Raw genomic sequence first — 13,164 nt, 5'->3', positions numbered from 1 at the left:
CCTGCCAGAAAACCTGTTCCAGTGTGGACTCCTCTCTCCATGGGGTCCCAGGTCCTGCCAAGAGCCTGCTCCATCACGGGCTTCCCATGGGGTCACAGCCTCCTTCAGGCACATCCACCTGCTCCCACATGGGGTCCTCCATGGGCTGCAGGTGGATATCTGCTCCACTGTGGACCTCCATGGGCTGCAGGGGGACAGCCTGCCTCACCATGGTCTTCACCATGGGCTGCAGGGGAATCTCTGCTCTGGTGCCTGGAGCACCTCCTCTCCCTCCTTCACTTACACTGGTCTCTGCAGAATTGTTCCTCTCACATATTCTCACTCCTCTCTCTTCCAGCTGCTGTTGCACAACAGCTTTTTCCCCTTCTCTAAATATATTATCACAGAGGCACTACCACCGTTGCTGATGGTCTCAGCTTTGGCTAGCGGTGGGGTCCATCTTGGAGCTGTCTGGAACTGGCTGGAAGCTTCTGGCTTAAGAAACATTTATCGCTGAACTGAGATGAGATTCTGCTTAATGATTTTCAGATTGTATTCCTGACACCACCACTATTCCTCTTCCTCACAACTGAAGACTCCCTTAAGGAGAATGCCTCCTTTCTAGCAGCAGATATTATGATTAAGGAAACAATAGCAAAAAATTCTTTATTGTTGGTTTTTATTTTTTGGAGGAGGTAGTTTCATCATCCAGGTATTTGAAAAATCTTGTCTGTTGAGGTGATAGTGCAGTGAAAGGGAATCAATTACTGTGTGTAGAATAAGATTTTATGTAATATAAATATAATCTTCTGTGACTATAGTCTCTATTTTTCTTTTTTTAAATTCTTTCTCTGTTTTTACAGTTGATGCTTTTATTTTTAATAATGTCATCCAATAATTGTACCAAACCTTTATTTAGAAACTTTTGCTAAAGGTTTGTTAGAAACCTCTTTCAGTTGTGATTCTGAATTACTGAGCCAGAGTTTTTTAAATGTATGGTTTTACTGAGATTGTTGTTCTTTCACTGTACTAACATGATTATAAACTGTTGATTCTCATAATTTTTTTATACAAACCTATTTACATTTGTTAAGCAATCATTTCCTGATGTTCCTTTGTGTTGATGACTTAGTTATTCAAAAATAAGATTATAATAGCAGTCTCAATACTTGAATTTTCTTATTTCTTGAAAGCTAGTTACGGATTTTTCATGCACAATATCTCTCTATTGTTATCCAGGTCTACCCCCAGCTGGCTGCACAATAGTATTAATTAGGTTATCGTATAAAACAAACAGCTGTTTTATTAGGGAGCTAAATTTATAGCAAAGAGTCAAGGTGTAGTGGTTTCGGCCCAGTCAGCAACTAAGCACCACACAGCCGCTCGCTCACTCCCCCAACCCCTGTGGGATGGGGTGAGAATCAGAAGGGCCAAAGTAAGAAAACTCGTGGGTTGAGATAAGAACAATAAGAACAATTTAATAATTAAAATTAAACTGTAATAACACTAATAATAATAATAATATTATGAAAAGGAAAATAACGAGAGAGAGAGGTAGGGAGGGAGGTGAAACTTCTGGAGGAGGGAGGAAAACCAAACAACAAGTGATACAACCACTCACCACCTGCCGACCGATGCCGCTGGTCCCCAAGCCGCAATTGCTGCTTCCCCAAGTTAATATACTGGGCATGACGTCATATGATAAGGAATATCCCTTTGGTCAGTTTGGATCAGCTCTCTTGGCTGTGTCCCCTCCCCTCCCAGCTTCTTGTGCACACGGCAGAGCATGGGAAGCTGGAAAAGTACTTGACTAGTATAAGCGCTAATTAGCAACAACTAAAACATCAATGTGTTATCAACATTATTTTCATACTAAGTCCAAAACACAGCACTATACTAGCTACAGTGAAGAAATTTAACTCTATCCCAGCTAAAACCATTACAGTATCCACCCCTTCTTCCATACCATTTCCATCATGCTCAGGTCCCATACTATCCAATACAACCAGCACCCCGCCTTCCCATCCTTTAATAAAATACACAGATATCATTTATCATCCCCTTAGACTATGGACCACCCCTGTAAAATGTCTGTAAGATATGCACAAATGTCCAGCAAATGTTCATTTAGTCCATGATTTTGGGCTCCAACTATTGTAACAGTTTTTCAAGGCAGGAGAGATAGTGCGTGTGCTGTTGTTGCATACTGACCTCAGGCTTTGTTCTATCACCACTGCACTTTCCTTGGTTCAATCAAAGTCCATTTTTCATTAATTTGGGAGATTACTACTATGATACCATTGATATGACATATAGCAACCACAGATGAGATGACATACATTATTGTGCTGGTTTTGGCTCAGAAGGGGTTAATTCTCTTCACTGCAGTGCCTGTGGTGGTCGTGGACCTTTCCATATTCCTGCGCTCTGCCCCGTCGGCAGGAGGCTGGGAGAGGCGGGGCTATGGCTGGGGCAGCTGACCCCGACTGGCCAATGGGATGTTAATTCTATACCATGTGACACCATGACCAGTATATTAAGGGCGGCAGTTGCAACGCGGGGAGGTGTGGCTGTTGGGTCAGCGGGTGGTGAGCAGCTGTGTTGTGTGCAGCTTGTTTCAGTGGTTCATCCCACTCCGCCCACCCCCCACCCCGGGGTTTCGTGCATCTCATTATTTTCCTTTCCGTTGCATGTTTGTTGTTGTTTTTTTAATTTGAATTATTAAACTATTCTTATCTCAACCCACGAGCATTACCCTTCTGATTCTTCCCCCCCATCCCACCAGTGGGGGAGTGAGCAAGTAACTGTGTGGGGTTGACTTGCCAGCTAAACCACGACAATTATATAGCAATTAACAGCATACCATACAGTTCATTGGCTGTTTTCACCCAAAATCAAATCCCCTTGAGGCACACACCGGACTCCTCCATCCTCCTGCATCACCCACCAAGTGCACCCAGGTACTCGAGCAAACGCAATCCCACGAATTAGTTTGCCTTTGCCTGAGGCAGGAATAACCCAGACTGTTTTGCCCAGCATATTTTTTACGTGCACTACAGGGACTCTATCCCCTTCCACAGTACGTAAGGCTTCTGATTGGGCAGGGCCAGCTCGATTGGCAGATCCCCTTGTGTTGAGTAACCAGGTGGCCTTTGCTAAATGTGTATCCCAGTGTTTAAATGTCCCACCACCCATTGCTCTCAATTTAGTCTTTAACAGTCCATTGTACCGTTCAATTTTCCCAGAGGCTGGTGCATGATAGGGGATGTGATACACCCACTCAATGCTGTGCTCTTTGGCCCAGGTGTCTATGAGGTTCTTTCAGAAATTAGTCCCATTGTCTGACTCAGTTCTCTCTGGGGTGCCATGTCGCCACAGGACTTGTTTTTCAAGGCCCAGAATAGTGTTCCAGGCAGCGGCACGGGGTACGGGATATGTTTCCAGCCAGCCGGTGGTTGCTTCCACCATTGTGAGCACATGGCACTTGCCTTGGCAGGTTTGTGGGAGTGTGATATAGTCAATTTTCCAGGCCTCCCCATATTTATATTTCAGCCATCGTCCCCCATACCACAGAGGCTTTACCCGCTTCGCTTGCTTGATTGCAGCGCACATTTCACATTCGTGGATAACCTGCGCAATAGCGTCCATGGTCAAGTCCACCCCTTGATCACGAGCCCACCTGTATGTTGCATCTCTCCCTTGATGGCCTGAGGTGTCATGGGCCCACCGAGCTACAAATAATTCACCCTTATGTTGCCAGTCCAGATCCACCTCAGCCACTTCAATCTTGGCAGCCTGATCCACCTGCTGGTTGTTTTGATGTACTTCAGGGACGACTGATACTGGCACGGGTTGATTCTCTGATTCAGCTGCAGTGCCTGTTGTTGGGGTTTGAGTGGCTGCAGGATCTGTTTTGGGGGTTGGAGTGGCCGTAGTGCTTGTTGCTTTCCTTTTCTTTGTCTTTTTAGATCCAGAGGCCTTCCCTTCCCCTTGAGGGTACTGAATAGTGTTAAACAGGGCTCAATAGGCATGGGCCAGGCCCCAGCACATTGCAGTGATTTGTATCTCTCTGGAATTGCCAGGGTGACAACATACTTCCTCCAAATATTCTACTAATCTTTCAGGATTCTGCACTTGTTCAGGGGTCCCACAACACTGGGGGCGCCCACCGTCTTAGGCATTTGCCCATACTATCCCACATACCCTGCCACCCATAGCTATGGAGCCTTGGGGCAGATCTCTGGATGATATTCTTAAATTGCTTATTAACCTTAGACAAAATGGCTTCCATGCAAGACCCAAATAACCAGCAAAGCTGAAGGCCAGTGTTTTAATAACAAATCTCCCAGGCAAAACATCTCTAATCACTACAGAGCACAGGAAACTACAAAACCCAACACCAATCTTTAACATGTACTTCAAAATCAGCATAGTATCTATCTGATAAACTAATATTGAGAACAGATGAAGCTCAATATGGGCAAACAGGGTGCTGCTGCAGCCAAGAAGGCCAACAGGATGCTGGGTTGCATCAAAAAGGGCATCACCAGCAGAGAGAAAGAAGTCATTATCCCGCTCTGCTCAGCGCTTGTCAGGCCACACCTGGAGTACTGTGTACAGTTCTGGTCCCTGCTATACAAAAAGAATGTGGACAGGCTGGAAGGGGTCCAGAGAAGGGCCACCAAGATGATCAAAGGACTGGGAAGCCTGCCATACGAGGATAGGCTGGGAGAACTGGGTTTGTTCAGCCTTGAGAAAAGGAGGCTTAGAGGGGATTTCCTTACCATGTACCAGTACTTAAGGGGTAGCTACAAAGAAGATGGAGACTCCCTTTTTACAAGGAGTCCCACGGAGAGGACAAGGGGTAATGGACACAAGTTGCTCTTGGGGAGATTCCGATTGGACATGAGAAGGAAATTTTTCACACTGAGGATAGTCACCATTGGAATAATCTCCCCAGGGAAATGGTTGACTCAGCCACATTGGACACTTCCAAGATTCGTCTGGACAGGGTTCTGGGCCATCTTGTCTAGACTGTGCTCTTCCTAGAAAGGTTGGACTAGATGATCCCTGAGGTCCCTTCCAACCTGGGATTCTGTGATTCTGTGAATCAATGCTGTGACCAGCAACTGTTATTATCTCAAACCCTTTGTGCCCCACGGTGGGTGCCAGAAAAGGACTGTCGTGGTTTAGCCCCAGTCAGCAACTAAATACCACACAGCCGCTCGCTCACTCCCCCTACCCCTGTGGAATCGGGGAGAGAATCGGAAGGGCCAAAGTAAGAAAATTCGTGGGTTGAAATAAGAACAGTTTAATAATTAAAATAAAACAGTAATATTAATAATAATAAGAATAATAATATAATTAAAAGAAAAATTGAGAGAGAAAGAGGTGAAACCTTGGGAGGAGGGAAAAAAGCAAACAAGTGATGCACCTGCTCACCACCTGCTGACCGACACCACTTGTCCCCGAGCCACAATCGCTGCTTCCCCTGGCCAGCTCCCCCCAGTTAATATACTGGGCATGACGTCATATGATATGGAATATAACTTTGGCCAGTTTGGATCAGCTGTCTTGGCTGTGCCCCATACCCTCCCGGCTTCTTCTGCATCTGGCAGAGCATGGGAGGCTGGAAAAGTCCTTGACTAGTATAAGCACTACTTAGCAACAACTAAAACATCAGTGTGTGTCATGGTTTCAGTTGGGATAGAGTTAATTTTCGTCACTGCAGCTGGCATAGTGCTGTGCTTTGGACTTAGCATGAAAACAATGTTGAGCTAACACACAGATGTTTTAGTTGTTGCTGGGTAGTGCTTGTACTAGTCAAGGACTTTCCTAGCTTCCCATGCTCTGCCGGGTGCACAAGAAGCTGGGAGGGGACGGGGCACAGCCAAGAGAGCAGATTCAAACTGACCAAAGGGATATTCCACATCATGTAACGTCATGCCCAGTATGTTAACTGGGAGGAGCTGGCCGGGGGGGGAAGGAAGCAATCGCGGCTCAGGGATGGACAGCATCAATCGGCAGGTGGTGAGCGGTTGTATCGTTTGTTTTCTGATTTTATTTTCCTTCCCCACCCCTTTCCATTTTATTATATTTTTATTGTTATTATTATCCTAATCTTTATTATTATAATTATTATTTTTATTGTAATTATTAAAATGTGCTTATCTCAACCCACAAGTTATTTTGCTCTTCCGATTCTCTCCCCCGTCCCACAGGGGTGAGGGGATTGAGCGAGCGGCTGCGTGGTGTTTAGTTGGCAACTGAGGCTGAACCACGACAGCATGTTAGCAATATTATTCTCATAGTAAGTCGAAAACACAGCACTATACCAACTACAGTGAACAAAATTAACTCTATCCCAGCTAAAAGCATGACACAAGGTTAAAATAAATTATGTGGAAGGCATCTAGAAAAATATCTTTGAAAAAAATTATTATGAAGTAATCAAATTATTTTACATCCAGGAAAAGTATTCCTTATCATGAGCAGACTGGGAGAAGCAACTGGTGGGTGAAACTTTTGCGGGCATGTTCATAACACATGCTTTGATCTAGGAAGCTTCCTCACATGTTGTGTCCATTTAATAGGACACCTTTACTACTTTTCAAGCCCACAGTTTAAAGCATAGCCCATACCAGAACAGGTGTTAATTAGTTGCAGTGACAGCTGATGTAGGGTTACTTGGTGTGCTTGATTATTGTTATTATTATAATATAAGGTCATAACTACATAGAATGCTTATAATAAAATATGGTCTCTGCACATACTGAGCTTACTAAATGAGAAGCTAAGATTTTACTTGAGATGCTTTTCAATCTGAAAGCAAGACTCACTGGAATTAAATATAATACTAATACAGATCTCTTGTACATATACTTCACATAACTAGTCTTAAACATGGTAGTGTATCCAGTGATGAGGGTTGAAATGGTTGCTCAGCTCTTCCTTTCTGTCCTTTCAATAGAAGTACAATTTGATACTACAGAAATCAGTCAGGAGATTAAAAGATAAATGAACATTACTTCTTGATGTTGTCTGAATTCTATACAGTTGGTCAACATCTTTCTTGAACTTTGTCTCTGACTGGACATAATACTCCTGCTTTCCCAGCGCTGAGAAGGAAGGATTAATTCACATGTGTGGCAGGCTGTGTTTCTGCTCATACACCCAATTATGATTTCTTTTTTTGCCAGAATATGAGTTTGTTGGTTTATGTTCAGCTTGTCATCTGCCATAATCATCCAAATAATTTTTTTTTAATGTTGCTACCTAGTTATTTTTTCTTCATCCTTTGTTTGCAGTCACTTAATCTTGTCTACAGGTAGAACCCCATATTTGTCCCTATGAAATTGCAACCTTTTTTTTTTAACCATTTCTGTAATTAGTTAAGAAAATTCAGATGTGCTGCAACATGTTTTCAGCCCCTCCTAGTCTTTTTTATTATTTCAAGTTATAGAGACTTAATTACATTAAAGTAGGTTGTTTCTTCATTAGTGCAAAGAGGTATTGTATCAGGAATAGTGTGGCCAGCAGGACTAGGGAAGTGATCATCCCCCTGTACTCAGTACTGGTGAGGCTGCACCTCAAATACTGTGTTCAGTTTTGGGCCCCTCAGTACAAGAAGGACATAGAGTTGCTGGAGCATGTCCAAAGAAGAGCAACAAAGCTGGTGAAAGGTCTAGAGAACAAGTCCTATGAGGAGCAGCTGAGGGAACTGGGGCTGTTTAGCCTGGAGGAGGCTGAGGGGAGACTTTATGGCTCTCTACAACTACCTGAAAGGAGGTTGCAGTGAGGTGGGTGTTGGACTCTTCTCCCTAGTAACAAGCGATAGGATGAGAGGAAATGGCCTCAAGCTGCACCAGGGGAGGTTGAGACTGGCTATTAGGAAAAATTTCTTCACCAAAAGGATTATCAAACATTGGAACAGGCTGCCCAGGGAAGCGGTTGAGTCACCATCCCTGGAGGTATTTAAAAGACGTGTAGATGTGGTGCTTAGGGAGATGGTTTAGTGGTGGACTTGGCAGTGTTAGGTTTATGGTTGGACTCAATGGTCTTAAAGGTCTTTTCCAACCTAAATGATTCTATGAAAGTCAGCACCAAATATGTTTTGGTCTGGTTTACCCTCTTTCTTTACATGCTTAAAATATCCTTCATTATTGCTCTTAATCAGAAGGATTCAAATATTGATGCTAAAGAGAAAATGTTTCAGAAGAGTGTGTCCCCCAAGTAATACCAAAAACAAATAAAAAAATCCACAAAACCAAACCTAACATATGGTTTTTCTTGTTACCTTAAACATTCTTTTAATCTAACTTAACATGTAAATAGAGAATAAACTACAAAGGTAAATCAGTAGTAGTATTACAATAAGCCTTTCAGATTCTCTAATAATGTTCAAAAATTATTGCTGTCTTCAAGACGCAGAAATTAAGTAGTTTGTAATTTTTCAGTTGCAAATTAAATGGATTAACTTTTCCAGCTATATTAAACTCTTTTCATCAAGGAAAAAACCCCACAAACAAACATAAAATCATTGAATAGAATAGTTTGGGTTGGAAGGGACCTTAAAGGTCATCTAGTTCTAACTCCCCTGCAGTGAGCAGGGACATCTTCAACTAGATCAGGTTGCTCAGAGCCCCATCCAGCCTGACACGTAATGTTTCCAGGGATGTGGGGCATCTACCACCTCTCTGGGCAACCTGTTCCAGTGTTTCACCACCCTCATCGTAAAACATTTCTACTCTAAATCTATGCTTCTTTAGTTTAAAACCATTACCCCTTGTCATATCCAAAAGGCACTGTTAAAAAGTTGGTCCTCACCTTTCTTGTAAGCCCTCTTTAAGTATAGAAAGGCTGCAATAAGGTCTCCCTGGAGCCCAACTCTCTCAGCCTTTCTTCATAGGAGAGGTGTTCCAGCCCTCAGACCATTTTTGTGGCCTTCCTCCTGACCTGCTCCAACAGATCCATGTCTTTCCTGTGCTGAGGGCTCCAGAGCTGGATGCAGTTCTCCAGTTCAGGTCTCACCAGAGTGGAGCAGAGGAGGAGAATCGCCTCCCTCAACCTGCTGGCCATGCTTCTTTTGATGCAGCCCAGGATATGGTTGGTTTTGTGGGCTGCAAGTGCACATTGTTGGCTCACGTCCAGCTTTTCATCCCCCAGTACCCCCAAGTCCTTCTCTGCAGGGCTGCTCTCAATCCCTTCATCCCCCAGCCTATACTGATATCAGGGGTTGCCCTGCCCCAGGTGCAGGACCTTGCACTTGGCCTTGTTGAACCTCATGAGGTTCACATGGGCCCACTTTTCAAGCTTGTCCAGGTCCCTCTGGATGGCATCCCATCCTTCTGGAGTGTCAACTGTACCACTCAGCTTGGTGTCATCTGCAAACGTGTTGAGGGTGCACTCGATCCCACAGTCTATGTCACTGATGAAGATATTCAACAGTACTGGTCCCAGTACAGACCCCTGAGGGACACCACTGGTCACTGATCTCCATCTGGACATCGAGCCATTAACCACTACTCTCTGGATGTGACCATCCAGCCAAGAACAGTTCACCTATCAAATCTCTTCAATTTAGAGAGAAGGGTGTTGTGGGGGACTGTGTCAAAGGCCTTACAGAAGTCTAGATAGATTACATCCGTAGCTCTTCCCACATCCACTGATGTAGTCATTTCACCATAGAAGGCCACTAGGTTGGTCAGGCAGGACTTGCCCTTGGTGAAGCCATGCTGGCTGCCTTGAATCCCCTCCCTGTCCTCCATGTGCATTAGCATAGCTTCTAGGAGGATCTGTTCCATGATCTTCCCAGGCACAGAGGTGAGGCTGACAGGACGGTAGTTCTGAGGGTCCTCCTTTCTACCCTTCTTAAAAATGGGCACAATGTTTCCCTTCTTCCAGTCCCCAGGACTTTGTCTTACTGCCAGAACTTTTCAAATATCATGGAGAGTGGCTTGGTAACTGCATCAGCCAGCTCCTCAGGACTCATCAGGTCCCATAGACTTGTGTATGTGAAGGTTCCTCAGGTGGTCACAACCCTGATCTTCTCTTACAGTGGGAGGGACTTTGCTCACCCAGTCCCTGCCTTGAGGTCCATCCACTTGAGAGGTGTAGGAAGAGAGATTGCCAGTGAAGACTGAGGCAAAGAAGTTGTTGAGTACCTCAGCCTTCTCCTCATCCACTGTTACCAATTTGCCAGTCTTTCTCATTGGGGGAGGTATGCTTTCTTTGACCTTCTCAACCCAGCAGAGTTTATATATATATAGAGATATACACACACTCCCTTCTGATGAAGCTGGGACAGTTTCTACAGAAACTTGTGGTCTTGTTGGAGCATTACCTGTATACAGTAGCAAAATTGATGGTCTTACTCTTTAGAAACATTCCAGACAGCATGGTATTTTTTTCCTTTACAGGAACCCTGATCACAGTACATCCATAGCTTTTAAGAGAACGTAGCTTTTTCTGCAGTTCCCAGTGTCCAAAACTGTGGGCTTTTTAATCCCTCCCCTCCTTGGTTTTTGTGTCTTTCTGCCACTACTGTAGTATCTTGCTTGATGGTTGATACTCCATCAGCTGCTCCAAGCAATGCTTGCAACAGCAAAGCTCCTGTCTGGCTCTACCCAGTAAATCAAGCTGACTGATGCTGGGAAAGCCCATCATTTTGGTTTTCTAGCTGTAGTCATGCTTCAAACTGTTTCCTAACATTGCCCTCTCTTACACAGCCATGAGTCCTGTTTCTAACTGCACATCTGACCTTGTTCTAGTTCTGTCTGGTGCTTGTACCGGGCTTAATTTCATTGCCCATACTGTCTGATTTCTTGGCCCTCGGTCCTATGAGCTTGTCTGTCTCTTTGCTACTATAAATTCCTGCATATGCCTTTTCTTTGCAACTGATACTTAATTCAGTTCTTTTTTATAGAACCTATCTTAACTTTGAGTGTCACTCTTCTTCCTGTCATCCCTTGTAACATGTCCTGTTTTCTTTTTAACCTGTTCTTATTTGCAGGCAATGTAATACATGCTTGTTTTTAAACCAGACATTACAGGCATGACCTTGGTATAATAAGCGAACCTGCTTGTGCATGCATAAAATTTTAACAAGTTTATTAATGTTTGTGCTTGAAAATTGTACATGCAAAAGATGAACTGACACTTGTAAATGGGAAGCTGCCTAGTCACTTAAACAGAAATACATAGCATATTTGAGAGTTAGTTATTATCCATGTATACAAATACATGGAGTTGCACAACAGTTTTCTGAAGTATTTGACAAATTGGTATTTCTTGCCACTTTTGTACTGGTATTGTAGAATAAACTGTTCAAGCAGCTGTTACTTGTGTATATTCTTTTGCCAGTTAAAAGTAATAGGTTTGGGTTTGTTTGTCTTGGTTTTGTTTCCATTTTATGGTTTTCCTGTAAGTTAAATTAGCTTGTCTGAGATGGGCTTTGTAATTTTTATTTTACTCTTAGTGCTGTTTGCTAAATGTGACATCATACACTGTAAATTGATATTTGAAATTTATATTTTATAGATAACATTTTATGTCTCTACAGGAGATCTGTATTGCAAAGCATAATGAAAAGATCCAGCAACATCACCAGAGTGAGGAGGAATACAAAATGCACCATACTGTTCAGCTAGTAAGTTTGAGTTTCCTGCTGTTGAGTTTAGCCTTTAGTTAATAGCTTGCATTCCTCATTATACATTAATTAGTAGAACATTTGGAGTGAGAGCTGTTTTAAAAAGATGGTGTGCATCCTTGACCTTTGGACCATGGATTTCTGTATCATATTATGCTGGTAAGGGGGAGTATATAGCTGTGTTAGGATGACATTAAACCCAAGCAAATAAAACAGTTCATTAATACTAGGTTCACAGTCTAAGTGATTATTGCTAGGGTTAGGCTGCATGCAGTTTGTTATCATGTGCACATAGACGATTCCAGACATCTCTGAGTACAGTGTCAAATATGCTGAAATGAGTAAAGAAACCATGCACATTTATTCTTGAATCTTAATAAGCTTGTTGGTTCTTTTCTTTACAAAAGAAAATGCTTGAATTCTGTTGTATAAAGTATGTATTTCTAGCTGTATGCTCCATGATTCTCTGCACAGTCTCATCACAGAGAATAGGTTAGCTAGTCTGACTATTGTGTTAGACTTTATCTAGTGATAGACTTTATCTTAAAGAATATTCAAATACTGGGCTAGGTCTTGGGAGCTGATATATTATCAATATTTAATAAAGATCACTGACACTTTTCAGACATGTCCTTCTCTTCCTCTCCCTAATGCATCTATACTTATCTCCCTTGAAATCACAGGACTTGGCCCTTTATAAAGGACATAACTTTTTTTAATGATGATGATCATCATCTTTTAAAAGTAATACTTAATGCTGTGAGTCTTTTAAGAATTAAAGCTGCTGTTTCTGCTCAGGAGGTTTGCTTCATAGTCACCTGTTCTATCACTTTTCCTGACAACTTCTGAACTTATGTATACAGTGACTTTTGCGATGTGATAACTAGTGCCCACTTTCAATAAATTTGACTGAAGTGTAGTGTTTTGTTTCAAAGATGTAGTAACTTTGCTGAAGTTTTGTGAAAATGGATGACTATATAAAGGAGGTGGATCCAAATGTGTTTTTTCACTGAGGTAAGATCCCCGAACAAGAAAAAATATAACTGTCTTAGCTGCAAGGAAGAGCTTCAAACCTTTATTTAAAGATTACAGAAAATCAAGTTGGATTAAATAATGACAGCTTAAGTTAATTAAATACAAAACTTTAGTGTACTAATGTAAATTATAATGAAAATGTTTACTTAATTTGCTCAATATTGGCTTCAAAACTTTGTGGCATTGAGTTCTGTGATTTCTTTCACTGTAAAAAATTTTAATATGACTTGTTTTAAATGTGCAGCCTTGCAATTTGAACTGTCATTTTGTTTTTGGAATGAGAGAAAATGGATACTGGTTTGCTGTCTGGTTAATTTATACAAGTTTAAATTTATGAGATTTTTTTTTCAGTATAGTGTTCTGTTACATCTCTATTTATTTATCATCTTTCAAGGTAACAAGTTCTAGTCTTCAAGTACTCCAATTCCAGATTGAAATCTTTATTTATTGAGCTTTGTATTTCTTCAAGGTTATAAAATATGAAATGCATAATATATTTTTAA

The 13,164-nt window shown here is 42.2% G+C and overlaps 1 protein-coding gene across 1 annotated transcript in view; it reads left to right on the top strand.

Moving 5' to 3' along the window:
- Positions 1 to 13,164, top strand: part of LOC142049907 (junction-mediating and -regulatory protein-like) — a 107,461-nt gene that overhangs the window by 83,080 nt on the left and 11,217 nt on the right. Inside the window, exon 7 of the mRNA XM_075078099.1 lies at positions 11,540 to 11,626. Coding sequence (XP_074934200.1) covers positions 11,540 to 11,626 — 87 coding nt within the window. The remainder of the gene's footprint in view (positions 1 to 11,539; positions 11,627 to 13,164) is intronic.

The sequence above is a fragment of the Phalacrocorax aristotelis genome, chromosome W, assembly GCF_949628215.1.
Source record: "Phalacrocorax aristotelis chromosome W, bGulAri2.1, whole genome shotgun sequence".
Taxonomy (NCBI): Eukaryota; Metazoa; Chordata; class Aves; order Suliformes; family Phalacrocoracidae; genus Phalacrocorax; species Phalacrocorax aristotelis.
This window is presented reverse-complemented; position numbering and strand designations above follow the sequence as displayed.